Source organism: Dromaius novaehollandiae, chromosome 1 (genome assembly GCF_036370855.1).
Source record: "Dromaius novaehollandiae isolate bDroNov1 chromosome 1, bDroNov1.hap1, whole genome shotgun sequence".
NCBI lineage: Eukaryota > Metazoa > Chordata > Aves > Casuariiformes > Dromaiidae > Dromaius > Dromaius novaehollandiae.
The window spans coordinates 172698687-172722183 of record NC_088098.1 but is presented as its reverse complement, the minus strand read 5'-3'; the positions used below and the strand labels follow the sequence as shown (position 1 = coordinate 172722183).

The window sequence follows — 23497 nt, the reverse complement described above, 5'->3', positions numbered from 1 at the left end:
TCACAGTGCTTATAACATCTTTTATTCAATTCACATAGAAAAGCATGCAGTATTAATGTAAAATGGTACAGTATTAATGTAAAATGTTCAGTGCACATTAGGTAAACAAGTCATTAGCATACAAACCCATTTTTATCATCTATACAGGCATACTGAACACATGTAGAATAACAATGCTTTTTGGGAACAAAATTAAAAATTGTGCTTAACTTCCAAAAATACGAGCCATGTTTGCAATCTTAAAGAAGGGACATTTTCTAACTGAAGTGCTGCAACCCTGAAAAGAAAGAGGCTGCTACCTTCTATCTACTTAAAACAAGAATTTCAGTACAGTACAGTGTCAGCAGCAACATTTTCTCTGGGAGACAAGTTTTATGGCAAAATTGACAGTGTTTTATAGCAACTTCATGAAACCATAGTATAGCTGGCACCTGCCTTGCACGCACAACATGTAACCTTCAGGAATGGGAAACATAACCTTTAAAACAAGTTCTTCCCTTACATAAATGAATGATTTGACAAGACCACTTAAAACTGTCCTATTCAAGGAAGCCATTAACTGTGCTCACAATTGGAAGGTCATGTAACCCGTCAACTGAAAAAAAAACCCCATATATCCAAGTAAACAAAATGCATGCCAAAGAAGAGAATCTGGAATGGTTCTTCCTTAGGAAAGAGCTTGTTAAGGGCAAGGGAACATTCAGTTTTCACTTGGTCAAAAAAGACAGGAGCAGATTGCATGGCAGTCATTAAAAATGAATTTCACTTGGGAAATATTAAGCATTCGCAGGTTGACAACTTCGAGTCATGTTTTATTTCCAACTAGAATCAGTTTTTGGTAGTTTTTGATGGACTAGCACTAGAAAGGCCGCTCTGAATTTTCCTCTTGGTTGACTGACCGGTATTTTTATTTTTCCTTTCAGGAATAAAAGGAGAAACCCAAGGGGTGTTAAGCTGATTGTGCAGGTCAGATGACATCTTTAAAAAGCAGGAACCAAACTTTTGTTCCTCAAATAGCCTCTGTGAGTTACTGAATAGCAAACTCTGGGAAAACTCTCTTTGAAATAAACAGTTTGGAGGCTTGATTTCACTAGCTGCTATGTTCTGTCCTGCAAACAGTGGGAAGTGGTCATTCATATCTAGCTCAGATGGGGAGAGAAGCGAAAACATAGCAGGTTTCCAGCCAGTTCTGTCAACTGATGGGTCACTTGCCTCTGGACACTTCATACTCTGTTCCTCATCCATGTCTTCCAGTTTCTTCTCAGTTTCATTCAGAAGCTTAGAGCACTCTGTTGACTTTGAAGAATTATCAAGATCAGAGGACTTAAAATTATAGCATGGACTCTTGCTATTGTCTGATTCAGACATCATTGAGTCCAGCTCAGAAATTTTATCGAGGTAGGCAGCGTCCATAGATGCCTCACTGGAGGTTCTTGTGCGGTTCATTTCAGAAGAGCAGAGAGTATGTAACTTTTTAGGTAAACTTGAACTTGTTTTATCACTGGACTTTGCTGGTGTTTCGTCTGACTGACTAGCTACTGTATTTTGCTCTGACTCATCAAAATCTAAGTTCTCAGCAAAGTTTGATGGGCAGGTACCCCAAAAACCTGATTTTCCCGTAGTAAAACAGTTTAGCTTCTTTTCACTATTACAGCTGCTTGTGCTGTGTTCTGGAGAATCTTTGCTGCAGTCATCTGATGTGTCACAAAACTCTTCGAATTTCAGTTTTCTCAGAAAGGATGATGGTTTCCTTGTGCTTTCTTTTCCATCAGGAGTGTTCAACTGAAGGCGACTGAGAGACAGAAAAGGAGTGCACGGTGCTGGAAGCTCATAAAGTTCTTCATCCTTAAATGGAGTACATTCCTCAATTTTATTCCACTCCTGTTCTAAGCAGGCATCCATATTTGTAGTGCCTTCGTCTAGGAGAACTCCCTGACATCCTGGAAATAGTTCTTTTTTTGGAGCACACTGGGTGTTTGACCCATTCGAACCATCTTGACTAGAAGAGCTTGAACACGTTCCACCACCTGTCAGCTGTTCGAGACTTTCAGGACTTTGACTGGTAGTCAAAGCTTTTTTCTCTAAGCATTCAACCTGGCTTTTCAAATGTGTCGTGTCTTCTTCAATGCTCTCAGTTTCTTTAGCATCTGTGGAAAGTGCTCCCTCACTAACTGTACTCACAGTTTGGGTTCCTTCGCCTGCGCTTTTCAGCTGTAAAAGCTGACACTCCATTTCTTCTATGTATTTATCGCTTCTTTCCAGTGCCTTTTTTAGGCGGTTCATTTCACGTTCACTCTGTTCTACTTTGGACTGAAGTGCAGCTACTGTAAACCTACCAAACCTGCAAGAAATGAAAAAGAAAGAAGATATTAAATCAGAAAAAGACAGATTCTCCAGGTGCATTTTGAACTAATTTCAAAGAAGGACAAAGCTACTATACATTGTGTTAATTTGAAAACAAAAATCAAAACTGCAGATTGCTGCTATTTATGAAAAAAAATTATCATATATAATGTATAAGTGGGGGGGGGAATACCTGAAAAGCCAAAATTAAACTATTAGCGGTAGTAAGGCAATAACAAGCAGATTACCCTTCCAGGGGCTGGTTCTATCAATTCAACTCAAATATGCATGAAGAATTATCCCCTAAAACAATGGCAAAGATTTATGATAACATTTGAACAGTGGTCCACATCTTGAAATATTTACATTCAATCATTTTCCTACAGTACAGCAGTGTTTTACAATACATTTCTTACACAATGTCACCTTGTCAAATATAAAATGCCAATATGAAATCCAGAAATTGCAACAGTCCTTTGTGGTGGTTTTAAATACTTATGTAGACCATTTCAATTATGTTCCTGTTAGATATACAGCTTTTCCCTGACCATCACATGGATGGTACTTCCACTTATTTCAGAGCTACTTGTTTTTTGAGCCTTATACCTAGAACAATCTAATTTCTTCCTTGACTCTGATACAAAAAAACGCCACTTGTGGTTTGCAAAGGTTGTGTGTTTGTGTGGCTTCTGGCTTGAGCACATCTTCAACTGCGAAGATACAGACCTCATCTTCTCCCCATCCTCCACCAGCTTTCAAGACTGACCTTTCCCAGAGGGCAGGTGAAGGTTTCAGCTATATGCCCTGACTAATTCTAACCTGTCACTGACAGGCGGGCACGAGGGAATTCCCTGCTCCATCCGAGACTTTCAATTTACGGAAAGAAAAAACAATTAAAGTTCTGGTATTATTAGGAAGGAAGGAAGAACCTGCAGCCAACCTAAAACTCTGACACATATGATGTTTATATCGCAGAAAAATGACAATTCTTTATGTGGGATTATGCTAAACCCCACTTTCCACCTTGCAGCTCCATGTTATAGCACAGGTTTATATCCACTCTTCTAGCACTAAGATGGCCTAGTATTTCTCTCCTGTTTCTTGGTCTCTCTTTTTCTCTTTTTTTCTCTCTCTCTCCCCCTCTCCCTTCAAAGCCAGAGGAAATCCCCCTTCCATCCTCCCCATAACCTCCCCATTCCATCCCCTCACCCCATCACGAGATGCTCATACTACAACACTCAGACCAATGAGGTCTGAAGGCAATATATCATGGGCTGTGACTACTACTGGCAAAATAGCCACAAAACTGTGCCTGCATTTCCAGCAAAGCTCCAAACTGTTTTGTTTCTTCAGTTCCTGAACACAAAGCAATAGGAAATTGCTCTGTGTCTATAATTGCAATGTAGTCAAGTGGGCAGTCATCAGGGAGGGGAAGAAGGGGTATCAAAATCACTGAGCTAGTTGGACATTAGTGAGCAGATCTGAGGTACTTAACCATTCAATTGCTTCTGAGTATTTACAAGACTGAGGATTTTGGCATAGGTGGTTCAGCGGTGGGTAAGAGTCATATAACAGGCCGAGTCAGTTTTCTACTGAATTGCCACCAGATCACATTTTAAATCAAATCTGCCCAAGTTTTCACACAGTTTCCATACCTGCCACTCGCTACTTTGTAAACATGAAGTGGCAAGGTAGCGGTTTTATATTTAGAATAGGAAAGTTTAAGAGCCTGCCCGCAAACTCAAAGAGGTTGGTTTGTTTGGAATTCTATCAAGGTGAGAACTCCCTGTCCCCCAGCAATAATATAAATGAAGATGGCCCACTTTTCATTTACTCACTCTATGGGCAACAAATTTTCTATTTTCATTGCAGCAGCTCCTCCATTTCTGGTTGTGTGCAAGAGGGAAGCTGAAGGAAAGTTGTACAAGACTTCCTTCCTCCCCCATATGAAAGCAGATAAAAGCAGAATCATAGGGAATTCAAGGATTTTGCATTGTATTTTCAGCTGATAGGGGTTACAATGAAATGACCATCCTCATACATAACATATTTTGACCCATTATCTCCTCCAATAAAAGGAATTCAGATTTTGGGTTAAAATATTAAAGAAGCCACTGCAGCATGGCAAGGGCCAAGCAAGATCCTCTCTGCTTCCTAGATAAGGCAGATCCAGAAGTATTTATTTTGCCTTCTTCTAACAGACCTAATCACAGAGCCGTAGAGAATCAACAAAACTTATATGGCTTTAAAAAAGCATGTAAGAAATTATACAAAACCACAATTAGCTTAAGAGTCAAGTGAGACATGGAAAAATGCTTATATAAAATAAGCAAAATTTTCTAGGATCTGCTGTACCAGACACTGACATAGAAATTAAACGTATTTACATACATATGCATACCTGCCAATTCTTTCTTTAATGGAAGAAGAGTGTAGTATGTTTATTTAATGCAAACAGCATTATTGACAGCTTGCAATTTGCTTATGAAGAAGAACTGTATTCTCAACTGCAACTTGAGAACAAGTGTCCTCAGGTTAAAAAAAATACAGTATGTTGTTCAAAGCCAAAGGGCTTCACTAATATGTTAACTGTTGTAGAGGTATGTGTTTGGGAATTTTGGTTTTTAGAAATGGAGCATCAGACATATTGCCTATTGTGTACCTCTGCAGTTAAGCATCGGATCAGCAGCTGCTTTCTGTTCCTGCTTTGAGACTTGCATGCAGTTATTTCCCAGATTTTCATGGATTTTTAAGACAGCCATATCACAATGCATATATTTAAACCAATTACTCTAGATCAAGAATGACCTGGGTGTTTAATGACTGGCATGGCAGGTCAGCTGACAGCTTATAAGATATGCATTTTTGGTTAAAGTAGTCAGAACCCTCCCCATCTCCCAAACCACTATCCTATGAGCTTTCTTCTTCCTTTCTCCTCAACAGTACGCTGAGCTGTCATAGCCAAAAAGTTATGGCCTGATGACAAAAATAATCATAAAATATAGTACAATTATATGAAAATAAATTAAAATTTGTCCTGACACTCTAGATAAGTCACTTTCCCTAAAGTACCTGACCCATTTTACACTTGGGAATGAGTACAGCCATCCATCAGTAGAAGCACAAGTATTAATAGACTTGTAATAGGGAGTACTTTTCATAACTTCACTCATGGAGAAAGTATTTCCAGTGGTAGGGTTTTGTTCTTTAGTCAGGTCCACATAAATAAGGAGTTTGTATCTCATTATATTTGTTTCAAATACATCCTTTCTATTAAAAGGTGAAAGCCCAGAAAAAATAGTGCTCAGTTACAAAGCATCCCCATATACAACACACTGACTTACTGTCCCTTTTTATAAAAGGAACTCAGATTTTGATTTAAAATATTAAGGGAGCTACTGTTTTTCAGGTGAGATTTGGATCATTCAACATAGGCACCTAGTGACATTTTAGACGGCTTAAGGTCTTTAGATGACCCCTGGACTCCAGCTATCACTCTAGAAGGATACAGGTCTCGTCCTGTATCAAAGTTGCCAGCCCTGGGCAGATGTATTAGATACGGTATGGTGTCTTAGGTGACACCGGATGCCTATTATTAGGCAATTGAACTTCCCCTTGACCCAACAGTGTTCTAACTTGACACCAGAAATCACAAAGTTAGCAATCAGCTCTCATCTACAGTGTCAAAGGAGAACTAGCAATATAGCTGTATTGTCTGAGTAATCCCTTTTCACATTATTCTGTGATTGCTCCCTCACAGTTGTGTGCAAGTACTCCTGAAGGTGTTCATTTAGAAGCTGTGGAAGTTTGGGTTCAAGTTTAACAGTCTCTCACCTACAACAGATCAAATTTCTACAGTCATTTCTTCCCTTCTTACCTCAGTTCTGCTAATTCATCTTTAAAGTTTTATTTTCAGACATTACTGGTCATAACAGGTCTGTCTAGTCAAGCCCTCAACTCCACATGGACTTGGTATAAAACTGGAAAACCTCACATAAATATTTACCTTTGTGTACATTAAGCAGCTGCAGCAAATAGACTTTTCCTATATAACCATATACAGAACGCTGGGCCTGCCAAGACACCATGGAAAAGATGATTCTCCAATTCTAATCACCTGATAATCCAGACTGGGAAACAAACTGTGGCTCCTGCTCATGTAAGTGAGGCAACTTCCAAAAGAAACTAAGGGTGGGGGAGTGGGAAAAGACAGCGTGCAGGGCTCCTCACAGTTTGAAATCAGGGCAATGCCAGAGTGCACACTCAAACCTGGTCCCATTTATATGTACATTTTGACCTGGGGTCTGTAGTCAGAGGCAAAAAAAAAAAAATCAGAAAGTCACAACAAACAGCTGGAAGCCCTACTACCTTCCACAGCCTGTCTCCTGTTCTGTGATATCATGTACCAGCTGCAGTTGGATGCGCATGAGTTTTGCAACCATTCTGTACACCAGCTGGCTACAGAAAGGTGACCCACTGCAACAACCTGACAATTACTTCCCGGGGTTACACACTATTTTAAGAAGATCGTGTACAATAATTGCATAGTCATTACGCAAGAAAAAAAAAAAAACCCTCAGTTACTATCAGATGGGGCCCTTTCCTGACAGGCAAAAAAAAAGTCAAGAAATATACCTCAGCCATATTGCCCTATTTAAGATCTGAAACCAGAAAAATTGGATCAGTAATGGAACTTGGTCACACTGAGCAAAAAAGCTTTAGGTACAGCCTATTATTGCTTTCCATTTTGCAGAGGAGGCTGGCTGACAGAGAAAAGGTGTGCAACAACCCTTCTTGAAAGCTAACATGTAATAGAAACACATGCCATTGATAGTTTTCCAAGTTTGTAAAAGAACAAGTTTTTTCCAACATGAGCAGATACTGGGCAATAAATCCATTTCAGAGCCCACATCTGAAGACACATGCCCTTTCCTCATGAAATCTCTCCTGAGCACCAGGGAAGTTTATTTCCTTCATATCGCATGAGTAAGGCTAAGCTTTCCTGTTTGTTGGATGATTGCAGAGCAGCACGATTTAAACAGAGAAACAGTGCAAATAAGGTAGAGTCTTTGAGAATACCTTCTCTTTTTACTCAGGGCATTGGGAAAATTCAGACAAATGCACTAAGCCTTGTAAAGCACTTTCACATCTTCCAGTGAAGCAGCACTTGTCTTCTACATAGGAAAGCCAGATTGCAGCAAGGTTGGTGAATACCAGGCCAAAAAGGATAACTTCAGAACTACTCAAAAAATGGCTAGAACCAGCTAAAATCTGCTTAAGATTTTAGACTTTTGCACCCACTGTGGGTGCTTCCTCAGGGTATAACGTTATGATTCAAGGTCTCCAAGGTGTTTTGAAGGCTACAAAGCAGCATTTAATTTTTCTAAGGCCATACTGAAGCTGGTCTTCAAATACAGCCACTCCTTTGGGACAGCAAGCTTGCTGGGAGATAGAGAACAAACCAGTTTTCTGTCTAGGAAGACAGAAGCATTCTTTCCTTCTGTACTCTGGACATGTGTTACCAGAACCTCATCTGTAGGCTCAGTGAAATTCAGTGAAATATAGACTGAATTAAATAGTGTGGCATGACTGGAAATATTTGATTTGACTAAAAAGTGAATGTAGTACACAATGACCTAAAAAGTCAACAGCCTTGGATTTCAGCATGGAGGTAACTGAAGTCACAAATCAAGACAAGATAAACAGTAAAACTGGAGAAAGAGGGAACAACAAAAAACTCTAAGAGATAATGCAACAATTTTCTGCATGTCACAGATAGTTTTCCAGACTGGGATTTTAACTGGCAGAAGAAATTAAATATTAAGTGAAAGGCCTCCTAAGAAGCTTAGAAGTCTGTTTCAAGCTAATTTGAATCTAACCATTCATAAAATACACTATACCCTGGAGTAGACAGACTTACTAGCTATTTTCCTTCAGGTAAAAAGCAAATATTCCTTTGCCAAAAATGCTTTTAGATCCATTGTGCTCTGCCAATGGACCTAACAGTTTTCTATTTTAAGTAGAGCTGGATGTAATAGGGCTTTATCATCCTGCAAAACTTGAGTTTCCAAAGTTTTTGTGCTACCTGAAGAACAATCTTCAGCCTATTTTGCCTGAGAAATGGCAGACTAATTCAGGTCTCTGGTAGGAATCAGAGACAGAAACTCTACCTCTTTTTGCTTTTCAGACATATATCCGAACTGATGGGATATCCCAAAGATGGTTTGGTATTCTGGTTAAGGTCTTGGCCTTCCCATCTGTGTTTTGATCTAAAATTGAACTGTGTCTGAGAAACTTTTCCCTCAAAAGAAACCTTTCCGGAAAAAATTTCAAATGAATCAGCATTGTCAATTAAAAATTGTGTAAAAAAAAAAAAACCCACAACGCCGACACTGCTGCAATGTCAATTTTATTGACATTCGTGACATTTTCCAGCAGGTTTTAATGGATACGAACAAAGAAAAAAAACAACTCAAGACTACGGTAAAAGGTAAGTTTTTTATTGACCATTGAAGAAGGCTAATTATATTTTTCCTGTGAAGTAAGTCAGAGGTTAAGTCTGTGTTACAAAGGGACCATTCACCTGCCATCAGTGTTTCTTTCGCTATAAAGCAGAGCCTATTAAAATCTTTGGGTTGTAACATTTAGCTTTAGTGTCACTATGCACAAAATGAACTACAATTTGGGCTAATGGGACTGAATACTGGTAAATCCTTTCACGAATAGTTTAATTGATACAAGTATTAGTTACATAAGCCAGTGGTTTAAGCATGATTCCACACCTGGCAGTTTGAAGTTCACTAAGAAGTATATGACAAAGAAACAATAGTAGTGACATTAAATAGGAAGACTCAATACTACTAAAAATTGCACTAGAAAGCTGTTCAGCAACTTTTCCTAAAACTTATCTTTGGAATGATCTGAATGAAGTACAACAAAAATAACTGCATGAGTAAGTCAGTGTATCTACACAGAAAGATGAATTATACTGACATTGCTGGGATCTAATATTTATGTCCTCAGTTCTGGATTTCATAAACAAGATAAGGAAATAAGAGTTATTGCAGTCACTATACAATGTGTGAAGCCTACCTGAAAAACTTTTAAAATATTTGTTATGAAAGTTTGCCACAGGAGTTCCAAAGGAACTGGAATAACCTTTCAAAAGGAGTCTCAATGTATCTGTTAGGCACAAGTTTTTTCTTGCATATACTTACATTCTTGTAGTACATGCAAACACACCACTGGATTCAAAGTGGAACTAAAGCTGAAGGTGGCTGAAGCAGAGTGCAGACACACAACTTTCTGAACAGCTAGAGCATTAGAACTGTTCCTGGACCACTTTAAGCCTAATTCAATTCACGTACTCCAAACAATACCCAGTCACAGCTCTGGAGTTACCACGGGCGAGAGACCATTCCCAACAGGCAGGCAAGATGTGACTATTTGTTTTGGAGATGGAGGAAAAAAATTAAAAAGAAGTTTTAATAGTACAGACATGGACAGGCTAATCTAGCTGGCCTCCGGGTTACAAAACAGGCCTTGGCGCTGTCCACTTTCTAACAACATTTGGGTACTTCTAGGAAGCAAAGTGATCAGCTATTCTTTTAGGCCATATGGGCAAAAGATGAAAAAATACACAATTTGAAACAAAAACTATTTTTTTTCCACATATCTAATTTTTCTGACCAACAGGAAGGTAAAATGTCAACAAGTTGGAAGACATTGTGAAATTCTCTCCACTGGAAGTTTACTTCACCTCAGGAAAGCAGAATCAAGCTAGAGGATCTAGTCTCTTCTAGTCCTTCTCTAGGATTTATTTAGCTGCATCCATTCACTTTTAAAGTTTGCCATCCTTGCCAACTCACTCTAGAATCACATGGGAAAAAGATATTTCACAAAATCCCTCTTCATCACCAAGACCTTAAACAGTGCTGGAGGACATCAGGTCAGAATGCACCTTTGTACATTTAACACTGTAGCATAAGGATCATGCATCTCCTTTCCTGTGATTTTGAATGATGACTAGGTTGGCAAGTATGCACTCCATAAAGACGGATTTCATCTTCAAACAAGTGACTTGTGAGCTAGAACAAAACCTGGAGAGCTCTCCTCTCATATTACACACACACAAAAAATCCCTTCCACCCTACAAAAGCACTGTATAAACCTTAGGCTAATGCTGCCCTTAGCTTTCTAAGATCTAAACCAGGAATAGCTTGGGTGAAGTCAGGAAGGCTATACTTATAGAGAACCAGTGGGAGCAAAGAATGTAAATTTAAAAATAAGATTACATAAGGATCAGAAATCAGAGAAATGCTCATGAAATATCTCCAAGAAGAGGCACCTTAGCTCACAACTGTAATCAATATGACAGAATTCCTGTTTTTTGAGGTCACTGTCTCTGACATTTTAACTGCTTAAGACAGAAAGTTAAACACAGACATCAGTTCTGGGAATGATGTCCTCATGCTACAGAATCCTGATTCTGTAAACCTTGACCAGACAGAAAGCTATCAGAGACTTTCCTTGATCCAGGAATTAAGTCCACAGAGTAAACGCTGAAGGGAGTAGAAGGAAGAAAATGGAACCAAACACAAGAAGCCAGAAATTCTGTACTGTGTAACAGGCCTTCTACTTTGACAAAAAGACACCAGATTTAAATGAAATTCTTCTATAACAAAAGAAAGTTAATTGTAGAATTCAACCAGTAAATCCAGCCCTTCAGTACTGTCCAGATAATACAAGGACAACATCATTTGCAGTCAATGTATATTCCTTCACTGAAGACTTGCTGCTATTCTGTAAGTTGTATTTATCACAGATCTATGAGTATAAATACCAAAGTCTACCTTGGAGACACATATACAACCCCACATACACTACCACAGTTTTAGGTTAAAGTCCTACAACAGTTAAACAATCTATAAATAAAATATGGTAGCTTTTAAAATATTTACATACTTTTGGGGTGATCTACTATCAACTTCAGCTTTTAGTCGCAAATTCTCTCTTAAAAGGCTATTGTTTTCCATGCTCAGTTTCTTATTTGCCTAAGGAAAAAAGTAAAAAAAAAAAAAAATTAAGTATACAGTAAAACAGAAATGACTTCTAATATTTATAAGACAAGCTGTTTCTGCTTTTTAAAGAGACAGAACTAGAAATCTGAAGGCAGGAAACAGCCCTCAGACAGGGACACCACTTAAAAAATTACCATGGGAAATGGCTTGCAAAACTGAATAGCGAACAGACATTTTTTATTTATATTCCCAAAATACATTGCAAGTGTCCTATCTAGGGAAATAAACACAGCTACGTAAGTTAGTACAGAAAGTCATTAAGGGGATGTACTAATGGCAATTCCATGTTTTTTTTTCCACATGACTAAATACTTTAAGTACATTAACATTACAATGTGCAGATATCAGCAAAACTGATGTTGAACAGCTTCCCCCACCCCAAATTAGAGTAAGATTACTCATTTTTTTTTGGTTTGTTATTTTTAAAGCATAGCTATCCTACGGATGTAAATCCATTATGACAAGCTATTTACAGTCTTTCTTCACTTTCTTCCATGACGTTATGATTAAGACTCCTGATTCACAACCCTTCTCACTCCCTGAATTGAGGTCAATTCCTTCTTCTCAGTTCAGCAGGCACACTTGTTAACAAGATACTTCATATCAAGAGAAGTTTTCCTGCTGCCGTGTTTCAGAACAATGAATGCCACCATCCTAACAAGGAGAAAATACTCTTTGTGCTTCATAGTCTGCTCAATCTCCATATGCTGAAAACAGCACCAATGATCCAAGGCTTGTAATTCAGAGCCTCAATGAGATGATACTTCCACTGCATACTAAAAACATAATCTAGGGTTAGGTCCAAAGAAAGAGCTAAGCAACTGGTCTTGTAAGTGAAACCTACTTCATCGGGAGCCTCAAACTGTGCATGAAGAGAGGCAGCAAGCAAAACAGTTATACGAATATCCCCAGCAAGCATTGGCAGCCACTCTGAATTAGCCAAGAGCAAATGCTGAGGACAGCATGTCTGGAAATCTCTGCTAGGGGTCTACACACCTGAGTCTTTTCCCAAATAAACAGACTTAAAGTAACCAGAGGAAGTGATATATAACCGTACACACTAATTTATAACAAAAAGACGAAGGGAAGCATTCCAGCCACCTTTCCAGATGAAGCTAAGACTGGGGGGTATAGGGGTGGGGAGAGGATGACATGGAAATCAAGATTCCCAGGGCGAGAAAGAGTAAATGGAACTTTCTGGTAAAGAAGGGCTGAGTCCAGGGCTTCGATGTCCAAGTGTCACAGATCTTTTATTTTGTATACTAAAAACAAAATAAAAAATAAAAAAACCTACCCTGAAAGCAAGGAATAAAAATCCAGGACCCCTTGTTTCTGAAGTAGCACCAAACCATTCAACAACACAGACAAAGTCTGCCCTCTCTTTCCAGTGACATAATTCTAGCTGGAAGAGGAGACTGCCTGACTTGCGTAGAGCTAGGAAGTAGGACACCCACCTGGCACATGGGAAGGCAGAACTAAACCTCCCTGATCTCCTGCTTCCTCAGCAAGTGCTCTAATCTCTAAGCCACTAATCTGCAAGGGATCCCCAGTTGTGGTACAACATCTAGATTGATGATTTCATACAACTGTGCTATTAGTGAGACAAATTTCACCAGCTTTATTATTAAGCTTGTATCACCGCTTTAGATTCACTTTGACTCTATTCAAAGTCACAATGCCTACTCTGGAAGTCTGTGCCCATAGATACGAAAGATGTAAGGTGGCCACCATCTCTCCATTCAGCCCGGTTTTAAAAAGGAAATGGCTGCATCCACATTTTCTGAGGGACCTTGTCTCACTGGGAAGTGTGATGGATGCTCCAAGTTCTGGGGTCAGGTATTTTAGGGGTAAGCAGGTGTCTAGTTCCAGACCACTGTTCAGACTGAGGTTGTTCAGTGCACGCTCACAAGTGAAAGAAGGTTAAAAAGAAGAGCCAAGTGACTTTAGGTACTTCCAGAACTGGGCAGCTGCTGAGCAAGAAACAGAGTGGAAGAGAGTGCTCAGATCACAGTTTTGGACTTGGTCCCTAAAACCCATCTAAATCTTTATTTGGATCTAATCCTCAACCAAATCCAAAGACTCCATAAACATAAAAACCCTGCTTTGCCAAGGCTCAAGTTACACTGAGGAAAAACCAAAAAACATCAACCCCTTCCTCCCAGCTACATTCTTATTTTTAGTGATCCAGGGGGAAAGTTAAGAGCCCCAATCACCACAAAAAGGAGGCACTACAATTTAGCATAAGAAAAAAGACCCCCCCCCCCAAAAAAAAACAGCCTAGCCTAGCAGACAAGAATCCCCTTTTTCCAACTACAAGCGACTCTGAAGCTGCTGGGACACTCTTAGGAGGGCAGGAGGTATGCATCCTGACTTGTAAAGTTGAAGTCTGAGTTCAACCAAGTTATTAAAAAGGGAATTTTGGAAACTCAGTTTGCTCCTTGTCTCATTTTTCCTGTTTATCCAGCAGGGTTATATCTAGTCTAATCAAGATCAAAATTTGCTTCAGACTACACAGAGGCACATCTAGAGGCATTCCATTAATGACAATAAAGTGGCAGAGCCATATGATGCGGCCCCTTGAGTCTGTGGCAGAGGAAAGACAAAAAAAAAAGGGGGCGGGGGGTTAATGTATCCTAAATACATAACGCTTTTGCAAGAGGCAATCCAGGATTACTAACAGAAAAAATAATGATAGCATTTTGAATAAATGCAAGTCAAATTTTCTCCAACTTGCCCTTCAAATTCACCTTGAAATTTTGTTCTCATTCAATGTTTGAGGCCATTCTTCTGGTGCCTGTAGGTAGATTTTGCAAGATATTTTTATTTAGTTGTATTTTCACATGAATCTTTATTTCCCGCACCCCTCCTTCTGCTGTCTGAAGTTTTGTTTTATAATACAGTTAAGGTGTATAAACAAGCTGCAGGTTTCCAGTAAAGAATCTTTTGGTCATAAAATGCTGAAGCTTGTCTATTTTAGGTCAAAGGGTCAAGTTACTCTGTCTCAGCAAATTGCACCAAAAATATTGGCTAGCAGGGAGGGCAATAGTGCAAAATCTGCCTCAGCCAATTGTACTATGTCTGGCTACTGAATGTTGTAAAATAGATATATTATATAGATTATTGTAAGCCTTAGAAATCTGCTCATCAATACTGCAGACAAGTGCTACTATAATCCAATTACCAAGCCATAGAATGACAGAGGAGTTGAAGAAGAGTCACATACAAGACTCACTAGAACAAGCAATAACATCTGACATTTGCTAAGGCTTTATAGAAATACTATGATACACCAACAGTCACTGGAATTCAATTTTTGCCCTGCCTTTTGGATCTATGAAGTACCCAGGGGTCATGCCAACTCTCACCCGTGTTTAACCAACATGAAACAATTACACTGCAGCACAACTGAAGAAACACATATTTATTACCTCTTTCAACTTCTCCACATTATCTATCACTTTTTCACATATATCATTGGCAGCTTTAAGCTTTTTGCTCCATTCCTCCAGAGTTTCTGGGCCAGTGGTACTTGCTTCATCTGTTGACTGGCTAGTTTCCTCACTTTGGCAAGATAAAGCTGACATTGTAGGATCCAGAAGAGATTTCAGCTGTGTCTGTAAACCGAGATTTTTACCTCTCAGATCTTCCACTTCCTTTTGCAGGGATTCTATTTCATCCTGAAGCCACCAAAAATTAAAATATCACAGAAATTAAGATAACAAGTCAGATTAATTAAACGATACTGGCAAGTTCCCACAGCACTTTAGAAACACTGGCTCTCTGGCAAGCCCAAATGCATGCCTTTACTTACAAAAAGCTAAGTATGCTCATGTGATGTGCTTCAGGCAGGATTTTATCAACATGCACGAACGCTGAAGCATAGCGCAGGTTTTAGTGAAGGGAATCCCCTGACTACACACAGGACCCTGAACAAGCTGGCTGGCAGACCACAAGCTCTAGAGCATTCAGCAACAAGGATCTATTACTAGGGCACTCTGTGAGATGATCTCCTGCATAAAGTGTGTTCTTAAGGGTGTCATCTGCTGACTCATTTGCTGTTAATTGAGCAGGATATGCGAGAAATATCCTGAAATATCACATGCTCAGACGCTGAAAGCCTCTAGATTAAAAATGGACACAACACTGCCTGGAAGAGGTTGCTCAACAGTAACAGCTGCACCAACATAGAAAAGTCCAAGGAAAAGATTCTCAAAGACCAGCGAACACAGCTCTTAACTGCATCAATCGGGAGCCACACAAAAGCACTGACTTCAAGAACCTGTTGTTTAAGGGGTAAAAGAAATAATTTTTCCTGAAAGCATGTCTTCTGCACTGTCTACCATGCTAATACTTGAGTTGCTCAAGCAAGCCATATAATGGCTTTTACATAAATTCAGGGCATACTTCCATTAAACAACCTACTTTTTTTCCAGCATGGGCACAACCATTTTAAAATTGGAAGGGTTTTTTTGGAAGAGATTTATGTTATCCTATCCCCATCTGCAGGATTTTGGAGGTGACTTAACAGAAATGCTGGAAACTTTCTTCTCCTGACCCATCTATGAAAGCAACTGCATTATAGGCATACCTAGCATAAACAACAGCCCTAACTTTCATAATGGTAGGAATATACACAGTGTCCGTTTCCTTTCTCTCATTCTCCTTGCTATGAGACAGGTTTCCTGGAAAAATATGGGATGTCTTCATACAGCTGCTACCAAGGAAACAACAGCTGAGAAGATAAATCAAGCATATTCCTTATCAATATCTTTCCCCTCCTTCCTGCAAGAATATTTTTCAGCAGGAGAGTGGAGACAAAATGCCAAGCATTCATTCATTTTCAGAAGACAATAAAGCACAAACAATTAAAAATTAACTGATGCCAGTAGATTCCAGTGGGCAATATCCTTTAACAACAAAATCAGTCTTCCTGAGCAACAGGGAATTACTTCGGAAGATGTTTGTATTTGTAAATCAAAAAAAAAAATTCAAAAAGCCAAAAATCATTATGCATAAAAAGAGAACCCTCTCATCTCATCTTGGGGTGGAAATTTCCACGCTACTCAGGAACTGGCTATACTTAGCTACCTGTAAGTTAAACAGAATTTCACCGCTGACTACAACGGGATCACTTCAACCAACAGCAAATGCTCTCTCCTAACCTCAACCTGAAGATGGGATTTTAATGTAGCTGAGCTCCATGTGGATTCACTATCAAGCTTTGTTCAAAATAAATAAATAAATAGATAGATAAATAAATAATAAAAACAAAACCAGAACTCTGAAAGCAGAAAGACCTCCTGTACACAGTAATTTATCTGTTTTGGTTCATGTGGAAGGTCACAACACTTCCCACACACCTACCTCATATTCTTTGTGGAGTAATTCAATTCTGGTTTTACGCAGGTGTTTTCTGACTGTTGGACTAAACACAGGATCACTTTCACTGGTTCCTCCTAAAGCAACATAGGATAAAGAATCACTAATACCATTTCTTTTGCAGTCATTTCAATGTTACTAACCCACCTTAGAGTGTTTTTCATACTATCAGCTATATATATACAGCTGAATAGTGGACCAAACTACCATAGGAGATTTTAAATCCCTTTTATTTTCAGAACAGGTGACAGCGAGTAAATGATGTTTAGATGTCAAAATCCTCTCAAAGCAGAAAGACAACTTTTGAAAATTTTCAAACTTGTATTTCTGTTGATAGAATCCTGTTTTATTGAAGATCATACCATTAAAAGGCTGGGGGGTGGAAAAATTAAGCTTAATTTGTTTAGCGCAAAACTGTTCAAGGTTTTAATGTAAAACTGTTTAGACGTATTTTTCCCCTCAGACAACTAGATAGCAAAGCCAGTATTTTTACCTCTAATCAAGATCCCAGTATTTCATAACTCTAGGGAAGTTCAGATCCTCATTCAAGTTTTATATCTTTGACTTCTTTCTTTATTAGGAGATATTTTCTTAAGAAAATTAAGAAAAGGGAAAGGGAAAACAAAAACAGAAGACCACAGGCCTATTCAAAATTCTGTATTGAAGTATTTTATTTCCCAGCTAAATAAAGCCCTCTTGGATCAAAAGGTTGCAATACATAGGTAGAGTATTTGAAGCTAGATGCACTTTTCTTCCAGTTAAATGAACTATCTAAACAAGATCTAAAAAAGCCCAATCATCAGAGCTGTTGGGTACTTGCTGCCTGTAAGTAATCAAGCCATTAATATAAGCATCATCACTGAAAGTTCTACTTTGTAGTTATGTACACTTCTAGAAAGGTTTAAAGTCAGTTCTTCCTTAAATACTAGTAAAAAACACAAAGGAAAAAATATCCAGACACCTCTGAGCTCAAAAGTTCAAAGCCAAAAGCTGTCCTTACCTATAATTTCCTTGCAGGGATTTTCAGGTGTGATAGGAATCCTGCAAGCTGGACACTGATTATTGTTCTTCAGCCACACATCAATACAAATGGAACAGAAGACATGGTTGTTGACACAGATGACTGGGTGACGGACCTTTTAGTATTAAGAAAAAGAACAAGCAAGCACAGAGATGCTATGAATACTTTAAAACATTTACAGGTAATGAAATATGAAAACATACTACCCAAATTCCTCAATACAAGTCTGATCATAAAGAGGGAAAAGACACTATTGTTCCACCGGGCTAGAAGTGATCTCCTGACTCACAGTGCCATTAGCTGGTGCCATTATTGGTGGCACCAAAACTATAACCGTCTTCGCAAAACTAAGGTCCTTGATGAGAGCTCATCAATACACAGTGTGGTAGGCATGCTTCCAAATTACACTTCCTCACCCCATTACCCATAAAACTGCAGCCAGCCACTCCAGTGAAATGCACTTGCTTCCCTAGGTAGAAGGGAGACCAAAAGCTGTGCATTAACTAATTTTCAAAAGTGAGGGAATGGGGGATTGCTTCTGGCAACAGCCGACACTTTGCCTTGGAAGAGGCATCACTGAAACAGACAGGATTTCAGATCACATTTAGCCTGAACATAATCAGTTGCATGGAAATCAACCTTAAAAAGGATAAGGGCCAAATCCACAGAGCAGAAATATGAACCAGTAATTACTAATTCAACCATTCTGCTAAATATGCATTACTGCTAAATAAGTCATTACCTAAGAATGGGGCAGCTGAAAGCTTAAATATTCCAATCAGATGCAGATCCTTTCAACAAGCTTCCCTCCCTTCCAAACCAGCAGTGTAAACAAACATTTAGAAAATATTAATGACAATGCATTATTCTCTCTTGTCATTTAACTATAAATCCTGTTTGAAAGTGAGTAAGCACAGAAGCACCAAATATGATATGGAAGAAAAAAAAAGTTTCCCCTATATCTATGCCTTACTGAAGCTTACGGTAATAGGCACTCTCAAGTCTCTTAAGACTGACTGTTAGGGTTCTTAAAAATAATTATTTGATTCTTCCATCACTATTTTTGTCCTAGAGATCTATTTTGAGACATACAGGCAGTAGTATCTATTAGTTTAGATTCTACTGTATTGCTTTTATGAAGTACTTAAAACCCAAATTCAAGAGAACTCATGCAACTTTTTTAAAAGCCCTATCACTCTCAAAATTTTCCTCTTTCATTTTGCTAGGGAAGTAGTCAAACTAAAAAGAGAGATGAAATGTTGGCAGGGAAAAGCAAGCAACTGAAAAGGACAGCTAATAACCACTTCTGAAAACAGACTGGATGTGTCCTATAGTAATCATACCTACATCACCAGTGTTACACAAGCCAAGAAAAACAAACAAAAACAAAGAAACCCCAAGCATTTTATCACTGAAATACACGTGGATCTGATTCAAGGCCCAGATCTGTCAGGTCCTTCCCCAATTTACTTCCCTGCCTCTGTCACATTACAGGATTCACAACATTTTAAAAAGCTTCCAGCAAGACAGTCCTGAGAGCCTAAGGATCTGCATGTACACAAACAGAAACTGAAGTTACTAAAGGTGTGAACAGGAAAAGACTAAGTGATTTCTCCAAGCGTCTGCAGATTCTCACCTCTAATTAAGGAGACTTTTATGATTAATGCAAGTATTCACCCGCCAACTCTGAAAGCATTTAAATATTACAATTTCAAGCATCAAAAATATATCTTTGTCTTTTTTTTTTTTTTTTTTTTTTAATACAAAAGAGCCTCTCCAAGCTTTCCCACCAGCAGCTAAAAAATAAAATAAAATAAAATAAGAACAGAAAACTTTTTCTCTGGACGAGCTTCTTTCTTACTCGGAAGCAGTCTGACAAAAGTTAGATAGCTATGATAGGATATAAAGCAAAATAAAAAAATAAAATCTAAACAGTAAAAGACATTTCAGGAGTGTAGGTCTCCTCCCAGGGGAGCAACAGACCCTCAGTTACTCCAAACCTGACATGAAAGCACACTTCTTGCAAGTGAATAATTACTCAATATCTCTAGCAAAATAGTAAGTCACATTTATTACTCTCTAGGGTACAGTGCTTCTGATTTACACAACTTTACAAGTTTCATTTCAGGGTTGGGGTTTATGATTTTTTTTGGTAGCCTAGAACCCACACAAAGCAATCCACGCAACAACAGCAGAAGCTGCTGGTGAAAATCTTGTCGGTAAACACAACAGCTGGGCTGCAACTTCTCTTCATGAAGTTTGTAAGCCACTGGCTGCCACAAGCTGGTGGTGAGGAGGTAACGCTACCTACTAATTACTAAAAAGGCATTACATTCCACTTGAATTACAGCACAGTTTCAGTTCCTCAGTCGACCACAGTGACTATAAAGACCATAGCTTATCTGGTAAGGCTTGAGTAGGTGGGTGACTTTCAGTAACTTCTGATTTTTTTTCCCTCAAAATGCACACACTGATCACATTATCAGGCTGTTGGCATGCATTGAAACCTCAATCCTGTACATATCTATGGTGCTTTGAAGGCACTTATGGACCTTTAAGCAGCATTAACTGCATAGCAGGTGTACACAGAAGAAGGCATGCTGATCCTACTGCATGAATCCCTAGAAATCTGAGGGGGTTTCAATGCATACAGAATTGTATGCCCCAGCCCTTGCAAACTGTCAGCACTAAAACCAACAGAAGAGACCTTTTGTCATTCCAGAACAAATAATCCTAACAATTTGATGCAGACACAAAAGAAAAGCCTGAAATAGTTGAAAGTTTTTCTGAGTTTCAGTCACTTGGCTACCGATCTACTCAATTATGAATAAAGTTAAGAAGGCTATGCTAAAAAAGCATTCACGTTACAAACATGAAATTTATTCAAGCAATTTAACTCTTGTTATAAATGCTTATTTACCCGTTTTGCAAATATACTTTACAAATATACTGACAAAATGGATTAATATTGTTTTTCACTCTCCCAAGATTTCTACTTCATTAAATACACAGAGTGGATGACAGTATTGAATGAGTATCTATTTGATTTGTCTTTTTACCATCTCACCACTATGCATAGTGAAACATGTTAGTTAAAGTTTCTACTTTGCATCAAACCCTTTGCAAATTTTGCAGACATATATGAAGAGGTATTTTCTGATTGCAGGGTGGGCCTTGTACTAAGTATGAAGCCTATACTACAAACCACAGAAGTACTAGAATATGTCAACCCTCCACTCCACTTTCTGTTCCCTTCTACAAAACAGGACTGCAAAAAACAGGACAAAAACTGCAAGATTGTTCCTTCAATATTAAACAAAACAAACTTTTCTTCCTCTAACCTTACTCCTGAAAACAGAAAAGCTTTTCCTGATGAAGTCTTTCAATGAAGTTTCAAGCTGCAGACAAAGATTCATAAGAAAAAAGGCAGCCTGAGCAGCCTGACTTTGCTGAACTTTAAATAACTTCAGGCATTTAAGGAGGAAAGTGTTCACTCACCTTAATTACAGGCATCACCACAAGATTCACTTGTAATGTTAACGTATTGGTTCAATGAAAGATACCAGGAAAGAGGGTTATGGAAACCTCTTCGGTTACAAACTCAGGTACATAAATTCCTGATCGATTTCAGAATTAAAAGTGGAAGCATGAGACATTGGCCTGAAATGAGACAGTGGCTTCATAGCAATATATGAGTGAATACATAACAAAGCTATTGAGTGCTTAGATTACTTTGGAAATTACTGGGAACAGATTCAAACTAGCAATAAATTACCAGCTTGTTTTAATCTCCTTCTTTTCAAAGAAAATCCACTCTGCATTACAGAAATAGTTAGTTTGTGTTCTCCTCCATTCATACTTAACAGGTATATAGAAAAGGAGAGACAACAGAACCACAGTTAGGACACTTTATTTGGTTTCTATGGAAAAGCCAAGAAATGCATAAATGTGGTTGCTGAAATCATTGTACTCTGTCAGAGGTGAGACACTTGAGATGTCTGACTACTTTTACCACCTGTGCTCCACCTATTTTGTACATCAAACACATCAATCCTTTTGTCATTTTATCACACAAGCAGCAAAGGTCTCAGAGCACAGACCAGGTGAGGTAGAAAGAAACAGGATAGTAAATGCCAGAGTATGAATGTAAAGGTTATGTCTACTTCCTCCCTTGTAATTTCTGTTGTGTTTTAAGGGGTTTGTTTTGTTTGGGGGCACGGGGAAATGAGAAAGAATAAAAATGGGGAAAGAGCAAAGAATTTGAGAAGCAATTAGTGACAGCTATTAGTTTTGAGCGCTTATAGAGGAGAATGGACCATCAACAGCATTTTCCCTCCGGAGGGAGAAAAAGCCTGAAATCCTCTTGGACAAGAAAAGGAAAATGCAACTTTTCCTCCAAATTGCTGGAATATTGTTCAATGACTTTTTAATCCACTCAGTTTTACAACTTTTATTAACAAGTTGTTTCACTTATCCACAGCACCAGGCTCAAACACAAACTTACCCTATGTTTAAAACATTCGAGCTCCTACAGCCATCAGAGGCAGAAAAAAACCCTCTCAAAAACTTTGCCCTGAAAGCAATACACCCACATTTTGGAGGGTGGGTAGTGACCGGGGGTGCCTGGGGCACCTGTGGCCCACAGCCCTGGCTAACAGCACCCCAGGGGTGTTCGCCAAGGGCACGCATAGTCCCCACCACCCAAAAGGTGGTAACAAACCTTGCCGGCAGCCCACCCGGGCACGGGATCACCTCCCCCCTCCCCGGGGACGGGATCACCTCTCCTGGATTGCGGATCCCAACCTACTCCGAGGAGGGATCCTTCCTGCTGGAGACGGGATCGCCTCTCCTGGGGAACAGATCACCCACCTGCTCCCGAGGCAGGATCTCCTCTCCTGGGGGATCCCACCCTACTCCAAGGCGGGATGACCGCCCCCCCCCCCCCGCTCCTGCCAAAGGAAATGGCTTTTCCCGGAGATGGGACCCCCCGCCTCCCAGTGGGGGAAATCCCCCCTCCCGGGGACGGGATCCCCCCCGCCATCTTCCTCTGGGAAATCGCCCCTTCTGAGAACGGCATCCCCCTCGCCTCCCGCAGGAGCTGTCGCCCCTTCTAGGACGGGCTCCCGCCCCCCCCTCTCCCGGGGGGAATCGCCCCTCCTTTGGACGGGATGCCCTCCCTCCCCCCGAGGGAATCACCCCTCTTCCCCCGGGCGGGATCGCCCACCCCAACTTTCTCTCCGTCTCAGAGCCGCAGCCCCTCCGAAGCGACAACGGCCGGCTCAGGCACGGGCACGGCTCCGGGCCGCGGCCAGGCACCTCCGAGCAGCCGCCGTCGGGGGCGAGCGCGACGCCCAGCCCCGGAGCTCGGAGGCGACCTCTCCCCCCCGCCATACCCCTACCGGACCGCGCCTGCTTGCGAGGGAAAAGGGGGAAGGGCAGCGGCTGGCCGGGGTGGGGGCGGCGGCGGCGCCGTTACCTTCCCCAGGCAGATGTGGCAGGTGATGGGCAGCGTGAGGGACAGCGTCACGCTCGGCCCGCTCTGCGCCATGGCGGCGGCGCAGCCCCGCCAGCACGGAAGTCCCGCGAGCGGCAACGGCAGAACAACGGCGGCGCCCTCGCCAAACTCCGAGTACGGCAAGCCAGCGAGGCCAACCTGCCGCGCCGTGCAGTGAGC

General features: G+C 40.1%; 1 protein-coding gene across 1 annotated transcript; it reads right to left on the bottom strand.

Moving 5' to 3' along the window:
- OBI1 (ORC ubiquitin ligase 1) lies at positions 1-23497 on the bottom strand. Its single transcript, XM_026120881.2, has 6 exons — positions 23300-23497; positions 17803-17938; positions 16788-16879; positions 14852-15100; positions 11308-11396; positions 1-2341 (listed from the first exon to the last, which is right to left on the bottom strand). The coding sequence occupies exons 1-6, from the start codon at positions 23369-23371 to the stop codon at positions 829-831; spliced, it is 2151 nt and encodes a 716-aa protein (XP_025976666.1). The 5' UTR covers positions 23372-23497; the 3' UTR covers positions 1-828.